At 41.0% G+C, this 12,860-nt stretch overlaps 1 protein-coding gene across 1 annotated transcript; it reads left to right on the top strand.

The window, feature by feature from the left end:
* Positions 1–4,186: 4,186 nt before the first annotated feature.
* Positions 4,187–11,045, top strand: LOC308317797 (uncharacterized protein; the record flags this gene model as incomplete). The annotated part of the gene is made up of 14 exons (XM_080767074.1): positions 4,187–4,276; positions 4,376–4,559; positions 5,827–6,057; positions 8,066–8,298; positions 8,384–8,565; positions 8,685–8,778; positions 8,919–9,045; positions 9,146–9,321; positions 9,536–9,653; positions 9,748–9,839; positions 9,952–10,072; positions 10,373–10,483; positions 10,621–10,696; positions 11,036–11,045. The coding sequence occupies 14 exons, from the start codon at positions 4,187–4,189 to the stop codon at positions 11,043–11,045; spliced, it is 1,845 nt and encodes a 614-aa protein (XP_080623200.1).
* Between the last annotated feature and the right edge of the window lie 1,815 nt (positions 11,046–12,860).

Raw genomic sequence — 12,860 nt, 5'->3', positions numbered from 1 at the left:
TCAAACGGGCCAATATTGCAAAACATTAGCTGTTCACGGACGGACAGAAAGGGGGAAAAACATAGTCAAAATAGACAATTAGGTTATAGGCTTTCATCAGTGATTCATCAGGTAGTAGCCTATGATTATGCATATCATATTACATATTCCAATGCAGTTGTTGGCGAGTGGTGACCACTTGTTGTAATATTCCAGGGTCCCACAAACACTGGAGCTGAAGAGTAGTCTAGTAGTCTACCCCCTTATTTATTATGATCTGTTGTTTTCTCCCCACATCTCTAAAAGCCTCTGATAAATTTGAAGTCACTCTGGATGAGTAATGCATGGCAAAACATATTCATTTTAGGTCTTCATTCAAAAAACAAATATTGACAATGTCAACCCTTCAAATGTAATGTCACTTACAGAATGTACTCCTTTGTAGGTCTGTATTCAACTCAGTGAATGAGCAAAAACAGTTCAGTTTGATATCTGTGTGTGTGTGCGTTCAAAGCTTCACTAAGTTCACTTAATTTGGTGTGTGTGGCTGATGTACAGTATATGACATATACCGTACGTATGTCCTGATGAATATCTGATTTATTGAAACGTTGACAATGCAATAAAAATACAACAGAGCTTTTTCACCATCACCTGAGTGTAGACTTCTTACCTTTACTGTGCCACGGATGTCCATCCACTGTACTATAGTTTGTCCTCAAACCATGAAAAACAACATACTATAATGTCCTCGAAATCCATGAAAAACGACATACTAGGCTATACATGGGCAACTGGCGGCCAGGGTGCCACATGCGGCCCCCACCTTCACTTAATGTGGCCCTCAGGTTAATATCAGAATACTGATATATTATTTATTTCAGTTGTTACAATTCCAAGGTTCATAAAGTTAACTATAATTAAGGCCATTTGAAAGGCATTTTAAATAAAAAATATATATTTCAGGATTCCAATTCAAAAATAGCAAAAAATAATTCAGGATTTCAAGTCAGATATAGCAAAAATAGAAGATCTACAATCTCAAAACGCGATGCAGTGCGACGCGTTTTGAGCTTGTAGGTCGGCTATTTTTGCTACGATAGTAATATGCAATGTGGCCCTCTGGAGCGAGTGTATAGAAACATAGTGGCCCAAAGTTGCCCACCCCTGCTCTATTAAGACACTTGGCTCCATCTTGCGCCACCCTTATCTCTAAACGTATTTGCCATTTTTTACAATTTTTTAATTAGTTCAACTAGCCTGTTACGCACCTTCGTCTAGGGTGAAGGCAAATAACATAATGCGAGAGGAGACAGGATGAAAAGAACTTCAATTTATTGGTCGTCGTTCTTTTTAGTCCACAACAGAGACATTTTGTACATTTTCTTGTTCACAATTTACACCTTTGGCTTCGGAGTGCAGGTCCTATGCTAACAAAACGAATCTATCTAAAAAACAAAGGTTTACCCCTAACTAAGGCCCTAACAAATTATTTACACAAAGTAATAATTCTAATTCCCTAACTACCCTAACTAACCAAAATTACAATAAACAAACAAAAGAAAATATCCCTGGCACTCCTACATGGTGTTGGTAGGGACCGGGCGTCTTATTGAACAATAATTAAATACTTATGTTTACAGGTTCAAAAACGAAAATAACGAATACAGTTGGCAAATAGGCAAATGAACTTACGGCATTATGAACAAGGACAAACAATACTAAGGATAATAATAAGGCAGGCACGAGAGAGGACAAGAGGGATCGAGTCTCTGCTGCAGAATGCTGTCGTCCCCTCCTGAAGGCCAAGTTCAACTGAGCTTTTATACAGAGACAGGAAGAGTGGCCAGCCAACAGGAAGCTGGTGTGGCCAGGGAGAACCAATAAGGAACAGAGGGGCAGGTCCAATCAGGGACCTGTCACTCAGAGCCATGTCTGTCAATTCACTTGAGTACTGCAGTAGGAGAGATACAGTTGGTTACCTGCCATACACATAATAACAAGTAACAACTTATAATTATTATGCTCATTAAATAGCCACCATAAATAATAATTATACTCAAACAAATAACAAATAATCAAAAGGACCGTGGTCCGTAACACATCGTGTTGTGCTTTAGCTATTGAAAAATAGCAGAGCTACAAGCTCATAGCGCGCCACCGAGTGGCACGCTACGAGCTTTTAGGTCTGTTTTTTTTTTAATCGAAGAACCAACCCGGTCGCACCCAAAGAGGTTGATATAACACGGATTGGCACATATGCCACTCCGTGTATAGTGTACTATTCCTCCCGTGAAACCGTGGATACGATACTGATTTCCCCCCCCATCCACTTCCATACGTTGTACATTGCGTGGATAGCATACTAAATCTCCCCCCCATCCACTTCTACGTCAGTGACGCCACGGTAAAATACAATAAATAAATACAAAACATAATTTGACTGTGTACTTTTGTGAGAACGTCTACACAAATGTTCAGATTACAAAAATAAAGTACCCATGTGTGTATTCATAAATTATAACATTATAATGCGTTTTTATCTTCCTTCAGCTAGTGCATGCATTATGATTTGTTTATGTAGACTATATTTAAAAAAAAAATGTGCCTACCGAAATGTCATGACCATCGTGTTTAATTATTATTATTATTAGTAGTAGTATTATTATTAGTAGTAGTATTATTATTATTATTATTATTTAATATTAAGACCCTGAACCGGAAGTGTTTTTGCTGACCTCAGGCTTTGGGCAAGTATAAATAGCAGCAGCGCTTTAGCCTAGCCACTAGCCAGCCTACATTCATACTCATAGCGTGACTGTAGTGTACGGAGTTTATTTTTCCTGGACGTTTGCTACTGTTTGTTTGTTTATTCTACCGTACAGTTTGTTTATTCTACGGTGAATACCATTATTCAAGCCGAGGTGAGTTTTTTTGTTATTAAAATCACTACGGTATTAATGTGACTATCGTTGTTTCACTTTAGCATGTTAGCTGCTAGTTGTCGACACGTCACTGGCACACATTTGTGTGGACCCCAGGAAGACTTGTATTGTATTGTACTTTATTGTGAAGCACGTTAATACAATGAGAGTTTCTTTTAAATGTGCTATATAAATACATTTGATTTTAATGTGGATCCGAATAAAGCTGTAGTCCTTACATTCTTTTTAAAGCTCGTTAGCATGCTTTTGTTTTTTTAGCATCAGTGGCATCAGTGGTGGAGTAGTTTCAGTAGGAATACAGTATATAGTTTATATTTTATTTGATATGGACATAACAATTGCATTGCTCATTGCACAGTTGTACAAATTGTAGATGCATCGTTTACAGTGCTAATAGCACAGTGCTAGTTTTCACCACTTGTCCACAGGAGACTTTACTAAAAAATACAGTGACACTATAGTTTAAAAAACACCCAATCAAATACAAAAGTATACATTCTATATTTACAGCAAATGTACAATACCCATTACATAGTCAAGTGTCAGTCATGTGAACACAGTTGATTTGTGAATGGTGTAGTTATGTATGGTAATTAGCTCTCTCTCTCTTAGTTGTTTGTATTGTTTATTTATTTCCAGTCTGTGTTTATTTCTTTATTGCACAGCTTCCCCCCCTTTGCCAAACTTGTAAACTTTTGTATTCTTAATTGAACTTTTAATCTGTTTTAAATCAATGACCTCTGCCATACAGAAAAGGATTCCAAATAAGCCAGCTGGCTTCTTCCTTTCCTTGCATTTTCTTTTTGTTCTTTGATATGTATTGTCTATATTTTGTACTACGTGATAAATACACCTCTCTCTCTCTCTCATATATATCCAGACGACTGCGTCATTGGAGGGTTGAGTCTCCAGTCCTGATTCTCCACATCTGACCAGCTCTTTGGTGCTTCCTTTTCTTTTAGTGCTTTACCACATCCAGAGGTAGGTCTGATTGACGCCTCTGTGTTGCTTTACTTGCTTACCACAGCACAAGCTTTATTGCATGGTGTTCTCTGTGTTGATGACTAGTCTCATCCTCCTGACTGCTATCTTCTCTGATACACAATTTGGGTCCCTGTACAGACACATTTGTAGGTAATAATGTTCATCCTGTTAAGTCCATGAATACAAAAGATCCATAAGGAGTGGACGAAACGGAGGGAGAGAAATTTCACTTTCTTTTTTATGTTCCCAATCTTGTTTTGTTTTTTTGTTTCAGTAAAATGTCGACACACAGAAAGAGTAAGTCATTGTCTAGCAAGGAGAGACTGGAAGCTCTTGCTGAGGTTGGGGATGCTTTTATTGAGGCGGAGGTAAGTACATTGTCGTTTTATATAAATGTGACTTTTTTTAAATTAATTTACCAGTTAGTTGATGTCTATTTCTCTACATTTCATGACTTGTCCGTATAGAGAGCTAGACGCCAAGCTACCAGCCAAGCTACCAGCCAAGCTAGTACCAGCCAAGCTACCAGCCAAGCTAGTACCAGCCAAGCTACAGCATCTACTAAGACGCCTGAAGTTAGCTGGTCGAGGAGGGATGCTGATGGGATGCGTGTGAACACCAGCAAACGCAAGAGAAAGGCTTCATCTTATGGTTAGTCTCCATCTAGTAAAATGTATGTAGTGATTTTGATCGATTGAAGTGTTTGGACTTTGGAGTATGTATAGGCCAGGGTAATCGTTTGATGGTATATGTATTGTCTCCACCAGGCCGAAAGCTAGCCCCTTTCGGGACCCTAGTTTACCTTTTCTGAAGTTTGAAGGTACAGTACCCTAGGGTCCCTGACGGCTTATTCCGCCCTCCATAGGCTGCAGATGCTTGCATGGAGAGCGGCAGTGCTGCTTGAGTGTTGGTGAGATGATTCAAAGATGCATAACGCGGCTATAGAAGACCGCCGCAACATGTACAAAATGGCATTAACCGCTGATGCTGTTAACTATTTACTTTTTTTTTTTTAAGTTTTGGCTTCTCTGAAATTCTCACTTCCTTATTGACTTCCCCTTGTACTGCCTCCCGCACCAGGGCAGGGTGGTCTGTGTGAGGCAGTAACGTAGGTAGGGACAAGCAGCTACGTAGCCAGTCGCCGCTCGGGAGGCGGTACAATAGGAAGAGAATTTCAGAAGCCAAAACTTAAAAAAAATATTAAAAATAGTTAACGGCATCGGTGGTTAATGCATTTTCGTACGCGTTGCGGTGGTCGACTATAGCCGCGTTATGCATCTTTGAAACGGCATGAGGAGAGATTATGCCTCCTCTTTGCAAAATAAACGACAGTAGGGGCAGATTCATTCATACTGCTATTTTTAGAGCTGAAATGAAGTAGTTTCTGGACGGTATCTGACTAGCCCTCGCTGGCGCAGCCTATCTCAAACCCTAACCTCCCACGGGGCAGCACCCCTAAACCTAACCTTAACCCTCTCCCAACCCTTAATGCACCCCTCACCAACCTTAATCCGGTCGTTTTAAGGAATATAGTAACGGATACATGGCCAAATACATCTAGCCTACTAAAGAGATTTATAATTTCAACTGGACAGGGCTACGTGGATGAGTGACGGCAGAGACAGATTACATTCATTTGGTGTTGGCCTCTGGTTTACTATGCGTTTAGCAGGACTTTTGGCTTTGTAATGAATTGTTCATCAATTCTTGTTTTGATATTTATGCTGGCTAATAGTTTGAAAATATTCGGACCCACAGGAACTACACCAGCTACATCCACTACACCATCTGTCTCAACACCATGTCTCAGCTATCAAGAACCTGGTGAGTCTAAATCTACTTAAAATACACTCTTCAAAGAAGACTATGGCAGTGATGTTTGTTTTTATTTTTATTTTTCTTGTTTCTCCCCCTAAAGAGTTTAATACGCAGATGCTCGAGGAGATTCTTCGGGACTCTGCGTATGATTGTGTAGAGCAGCCAACAGACTCAGTCTCTACCACTTGGCATCAAAGGCAGAAAGACGTCCAACTAGGCTGGCAACAGGCAAGAGACCACAATGTGGACAACCTGTTGTCAGCGGAGGACATCGGGGAGAAGACGTGTCAACACTGTCACTTGAGAGAAGCTGTCATCCGTTGTGGGGAATGTATGCCTTCAGAGTCGTTTTGTGCAGAATGTGCAGGTGGAGCGAGATCAATTCGTGGCGGTGACGACTCGCCACGACGTATTTTTTTACGCCATGACGTATTCTTCATTATCCGCCATGGCAGAACAAAATCCGCCGTGGCGAGTACAGAATCCGCCATGGCGACGACTCGCCACGACCTATTTTTTTACGCCATGACGTATTCTTCATTATCCGCCGTGGCGAGTACAGAATCCGCCATTGTTTATTTTTCTTTTGCGTGCCGTGGTGCAGGTTTTATTGTCCTAGTAATACTATTCTCGGAATTATTTCATCCTCTTGTAGCGTAACGGTTAGCGCTCTCGCCCCTATAGTCAAGGCACTGTGCCGGGCCAGGTTCGATTCAGGCAAAAAACAAACTTTTTTTTTTTAAAGTTATTTTTTTACCCGTACATACAGTGTGTGTGCGTGCGTGCGTATACAGTGTGCGTGCGTGTATGCGTGCGTGCGTATACAGTGTGTGTGCGTGCGTGCTTCATCGTATTTATTATTATTATTATTATTATTAATATGCAGGTAATAATAATAAATACGATGAAGCACGCACGCACGCACGCACGCACACACTGTATACGCACGCATACACGCACGCACACTGTATACGCACGCACGCACACACACTGTATATGCGTGCGTGCGTGCTTCATCGTATTTATTATTATTATTATTATTATTAATATGCAGGTAATAATAATAAATACGATGAAGCACGCACGCACGCACGCACGCACACACTGTATACGCACGCATACACGCACGCACACTGTATACGCACGCACGCACACACACTGTATATGCGTGCGTGCGTGCTTCATCGTATTTATTATTATTATTATTATTATTAATATGCAGGTAATAATAATAAATACGATGAAGCACGCACGCACGCACGCACACACACACACACTGTATACGCACGCATACACGCACGCACACTGTATACGCACGCACGCACACACACTGTATATGCGTGCGTGCGTGCTTCATCATATTTATTATTATTACCTGCATATTAATAATAATAATAATAATAATAATAAATACGATGAAGCACGCACGCACACACACACACACACACACTGTATACGCACGCACGCATACACGCACGCACACTGTATACGCACGCACGCACACACACTGTATGTACGGGTAAAAAAATAACTTTAAAAAAAAAAAGTTTGTTTTTTGCCTGAATCGAACCTGGCCCGGCACAGTGCCTTGACTATAGGGGCGAGAGCGCTAACCGTTACGCTACAAGAGGATGAAATAATTCCGAGAATAGTATTACTAGGACAATAAAACCTGCACCACGGCACGCAAAAGAAAAATAAACAATGGCGGATTCTGTACTCGCCACGGCGGATAATGAAGAATACGTCATGGCGTAAAAAAATAGGTCGTGGCGAGTCGTCGCCATGGCGGATTCTGTACTCGCCACGGCGGATTTTGTTCTGCCATGGCGGATAATGAAGAATACGTCATGGCGTAAAAAAATACGTCGTGGCGAGTCGTCACCGCCACGAATTAATCTCGCTGTCTCTCAGAATGTGATCGTTTGGTACATGAACGTCACGCTCTGCACAATCGTCAAACCACCATGTGTGGTTATTATAAATACATTCCCCCAACTGAGTCGGTGAATCTCAGTGATGGGAAATATACCATCTGTGAACAAGGTCTATTTTTCAATTAACGGACAACATGATCTCATTAAAAACTGTTATCCCATTACCTTCACACAACCCAAACATTTCATCCTGATTGTCCTTTACCTTTTCAGATTGTTTGCTGCCAACAGCATATCCTGGACAGATATGCACCTGCGACATGTTTGACGTTGCAGTCTCAGCTGGTAGAGCCATCATACTGGTTACCATAAATGGTAGGAATTTAAGTCTTAATCTATGTAGATGCACACACCGTATGTGTTTAATAGACATTTCTTAAGTTATGTCTCATTTACTCTCAGGCCGCTATGATCTTCGCCTCCCAGTGCTGTCGTGCAAACGGTGCTCTAAGCAGTGGTCTCCGGAGGTCAGAGACTTTATTAGAAGTGGCTACTGGCCTGGAACCATGCAAGGCCAGACGCTGTTCCACCAGGATGTCTTCCACTCCTTTGAGGCAATGAAGACATCAGCTCCAGCGTTGTCTAGACAAGCCTTCACAAGCATGTTGGACCAGAGGACAAGGCAGTTTGGAAGAGTAAGTAATTAGTTTGTCATGTCGTTAAGCCAGTTTATTTAATTTTATTTATGTAGCAGTCATATTCATTATTATATCTTTTCAGACTGGCAAAGTGAATGCAGGTTCTTTTCAGACAAGCTTTCTGCAGTATATGTACTGCAAGTCTGTTGAGAACCAGCTTCACGGAGATGAACAACGCTTTGTCTGTCCTGCTTGCACACCGGACATGCTGGCTGTTTCAGTTGATGGCAACAGAAAACTGTACAGGTTCCAGCAAACAAACCAGTTAGTTTGTCTTTGTCATTCCTATAAACACTATCGTAATGTTTATTTAAGATGACACTTCAGCTGTTGAATGTAATGACTAACTTTTGTGGCCTTGTTTTGAAAATGTGTGTACATAGGAGTGCAGAGCCAGGGTTCTTTGATGGCTTGTTCTTGGCAAAAGACTCTGAGGTGTTGACGTTTGTTGAGGATGTCCGAGGAGTTTTACCAAGTGTACGTTTTAAACGAGTGAAAGATTGCTCAGCCAAAAAGTCTTGACTGTAGTAATTATGTTTCAGCATTGAGTCCTGCACAATTGACAATTGTCTTTAATAAACTATTAAAACTGTATGTTCTAACTATGTATTTGGTAGACTGCGGGAAAAGCGACGTGCGGGAATTCGCACTGGCGAGCTGCAAGGGAGACGTCTAAGCAGGCCAACACGTTAGACGAAGAAGGCATTGAAGTTGCTGTTTGTAGGCACGGATTCCTTCTTAGAGGTTAGTATTAGTATTGATGTAGTCTTGATGAATTGAACATAAGAATATATATCATGATTATTACAAGCACAATAATATGCTCCTAATCACCCCCCCAAAGGTCTGAATATGTACAGAGGAGAAATCTTTGCCTACCCAATGTTTCTCCAACGAGAGTACAAGAGTGCCACCTTCTTGGCCATGGATGTGACCTGCAGATACGTACCTTACCTGGAGAAGGTGTCTGAGAACCTGGGCCATCTTCGACCCCTTCTGAGAATGAAACCCTGCTTGTCGGTCATGCATGCTAAGGCACACACTACAAAATGCGAGGTGATGCGTCATACTGCTTGATGTTGACGTAAATTTGTAATTTAGATTGTCACAATGCATGGCAATGTTGGCCACAGAACAATGGTCTGAACTGACTCAAACTATATAACTATAGTGACTTATGGCTATGCATCAATATTGACCCTGCGTTTGGCCACACTGTTCATACTTCCTATAGATCCAGTGGAATGCGAGGAACCAGGAGGGAGTTGGGACCACTCTCGGTGAAGAGGTTGAGCAGGTCAAAAGTTTCCTGTCCAGATGTGCCTTGACCACCAAGTATATGATGAAGTCAGGTTTGTAAGCTTATTTAACCCCTGCTACTGTTAGCCTGCAAAGGTACAGTACATTAAACATTTTCAACAATCTTATTTGGATTTGTGTTTACAGTAAGAACTGACATGCTCACAGTCCATGCCATGGGGTGGAATCTCCGGAAAGCCAATGGCCTACACACCGCGTTGTCTTCCCGATACAAAAAGGTATATTCGTTTCTTAAAAAAGCCGTAATGTGTAACTGATCATGATTCAACTTCAAATCCTATTTCATGAACACATTTGTAAATGACAGCATTCTGTATTGCAATTTTGCAGACCATCCAGAAGACTTTGGCGGTAACGGAGGAACTTGGGAAGCTGCAGGAACAGTTTAAGGTCACAGATGACATGCTGCAACAGTGGGTCGTGGATGTGAAGCAGTGGGCCACCAGTGCCGGTAAGAACGATGTCCTCACATGGACATCACAACAATGTGTGTGGGGGGAAGAATCAATCTGACTGCTGACAATGAGTACATTTTTGAGTGGTGCAACCACTCCCTTACGGAGCTGTGGGTGGGTGCGTCTGGGCACAAACACCTGTGCGCAAACACGTACGCACATATTAACTGTATATATATATATGGTGATTTTGGGTGTGAAAGTACAGTAGAGGGACCCCCACACGGTAACTCTGTCATTTCTGAACCGTTCACCTTCACAAGAATTTTAACTAGAATGTATTTATTTTTTCTTAGGAAGTGCAACAGCCAGGACTGTGGACTTGGATGTGCATGGTTTGCAGCTCTCCATGGAATCCCTTTTTGTGAGCATCTGTCAGAAGAAACATTACATTTACAGACAAAATGGTATGTCTTAAAATGAAATCATTTAGCTGGCACTTGCAGTATGTCTGTGTTTGTTAAGGGACTGATTTGGTTGTGTGGTGTCATTTCAGCTTTCTTTGTGGAAAAATATCGTGTTTTGTAATTCTACTCTTTTACAGATCGCAATAAAAGGCGGCAGAAGATCAGCCAGAAGATTGGCCAGGAAAAGAAAAGGTTGTTAGATGAGGTCGAGAGGTATGTAATGGATATTTTCGAATGCTTAATAGATTGCCAAATATATAATCATAATTATAGTGATCTGTATGCTGCTCTGCCTCAATCTTCAGGATAAATTCTCAATGCTTATTTAAATTTTACATTATAGGTACAATCAACAACCTGATGTCAGCCCTGTGGATGTAAGCTCTGTCGTGCATAATCTGTCCAACAAAGTTGCAGAGAGCATGATTTGGCCTTGGCAGGAACGGAACACAGGTGTTCAATATGATATATCTCTTATTAGACTTCATGACCTTCTTTTTATTGTATGTATTTATCAATGTTATCATTATTAATGTTGTCATATCTTCACAGATGGTGTTGACATTCTAACAAAGAAGCGGCTCTTTGACCAGGTGATGCTTGCATCACGACTAGCAGAGGAAAAGCATATTCTTATTAAGGAGATGATGCAGCACTGTGGCTTCTTAAAGGACTCTGTAGCAAAGGTGCAAACGCAGATGGGCACCGTTCTGTCACAGACGGGAAGTAAGTACAACTCAATCTGTGCAATTCTCAAGTGATGGCTATCGTGTTGGTATTTGGTTAATTTCAACTGCAGAATTCCCTGCAAATATTGTATCCCTATAAATTTTATCAAATAAGAACATGAGGTAGCTCTCTTTATAGCACATTACGCTTAATGTTCTTTCATATACATTCTAGCTTCTACAGCTGGATTGACAGAGGAGGGTTCGAGGGGCCGAATCTGTCTGCTCAAGAGGAAATTGGAGGACCTTAAAAATCAACAGCAGACTGCAGGGAGAACGTACAAGGCCATTCTGGGGCCAAATCCCCAGCTGTTGGAAGAAGAGGATGCTGAGATGGAGGAGGAAAGAGAGTGGCGACCAGAAAGCTCGGACGATGACGAGGAGGACTAATTACCAAAACTTTTTTATATTGACGCTTTTTTATTTTTTTTACCTGGGTATTTCCCAGAGTAATTTGTCAGGATTAGAGTCTGTGCGTGACATCATACCCGGAGGTTATGCAGGAACACCTGAGTGGGAAAAACTACTACTACTTTAGCCTTGATATGACTTTAATTTTTGGATGTATGGGCTATCTGGTTGCATTAAACAATGTTAAACTCACTTTGCCTTCATTTTATGCATGTGCATTCCCTCTATTTTATAATATGGTTTAGACTGATTATATCTTGTGCTGTGTTTATAATAGGCCATGTATGGCCGGTTGTCCTTTTATTGGGTTTTGACGTAACCAACTCTGTTGTAATCATTATGATATTATCACATCTGCTTGTGCAAGTAATGTGTCCATATTTTATATTTGTGTCCTGCAGCTGTCTGTTTGGTTATTTCCATAAAATAATAAACTTTCTTAAATGGGAAAAAAGAGCATTGTTTTCTCACTACAAGTGTGTATACAGGGTAGCTGCACATCTCTTAAGTGACAATTTAATGATTTGAGAACCACTGCTCTGTATGGGCATTGCAAGTTACCGTATGAAATTGTGTAATTTATGTTATTGGATGCTAGATTTCTATCCTACATACTAGTTCCTTTGCATTTAGGGTGGACACTTTCTTTAGAAAGGTCATGTCAGACATAATGACCATTTGAACTCTGCAGTCGCCCTATAATGGATTATGAACGAGGCATAATCTGCTTAAAACTATAATTACACTTACTCATATAGTCATTCTTTATAACACAAGTATCTTATGACAGGTCAAGTATCATTGCTTGTCCCTGCTTGTATTTTCAATCAGATTTTGTCACTTCCACAATATACACTGGGCATACAGTGGAGCAAAATACCGTTCTCCACAACTGATTATGCTTCACATTTAAAAACAATAGACAAAGCCTATTAAAAAGTAAAAAGAACAACATTGGCAAGAGAAAGTGCTATTCATCTCTCAGGGCAGGAGTTCAACCAGAGGGTGGGAGGGGTCAGTCATGCTCATGGCCTTCCTGACACATTGGTCTGTATATATGTCAGCTATGGGGGGAGGGGGACACCTGTGATCTTCTCCGCTGCCCTCACTAACCTCTGTAGGGACTTGCGGTCAGCATCTGTACAGTTCCCATACCAGACAGTGATGCAGTACGTCAGGAGACTCTCAATGATTCCTCTGTATGATCATGATGTCATAATAGAGGGGGGGGGGGGGGG

Source organism: Protomyctophum bolini (assembly GCF_963924005.1).
Source record: "Protomyctophum bolini genome assembly, chromosome: 6".
NCBI classification, from domain to species: Eukaryota; Metazoa; Chordata; class Actinopteri; order Myctophiformes; family Myctophidae; genus Protomyctophum; species Protomyctophum bolini.
This window is presented reverse-complemented; position numbering and strand designations above follow the sequence as displayed.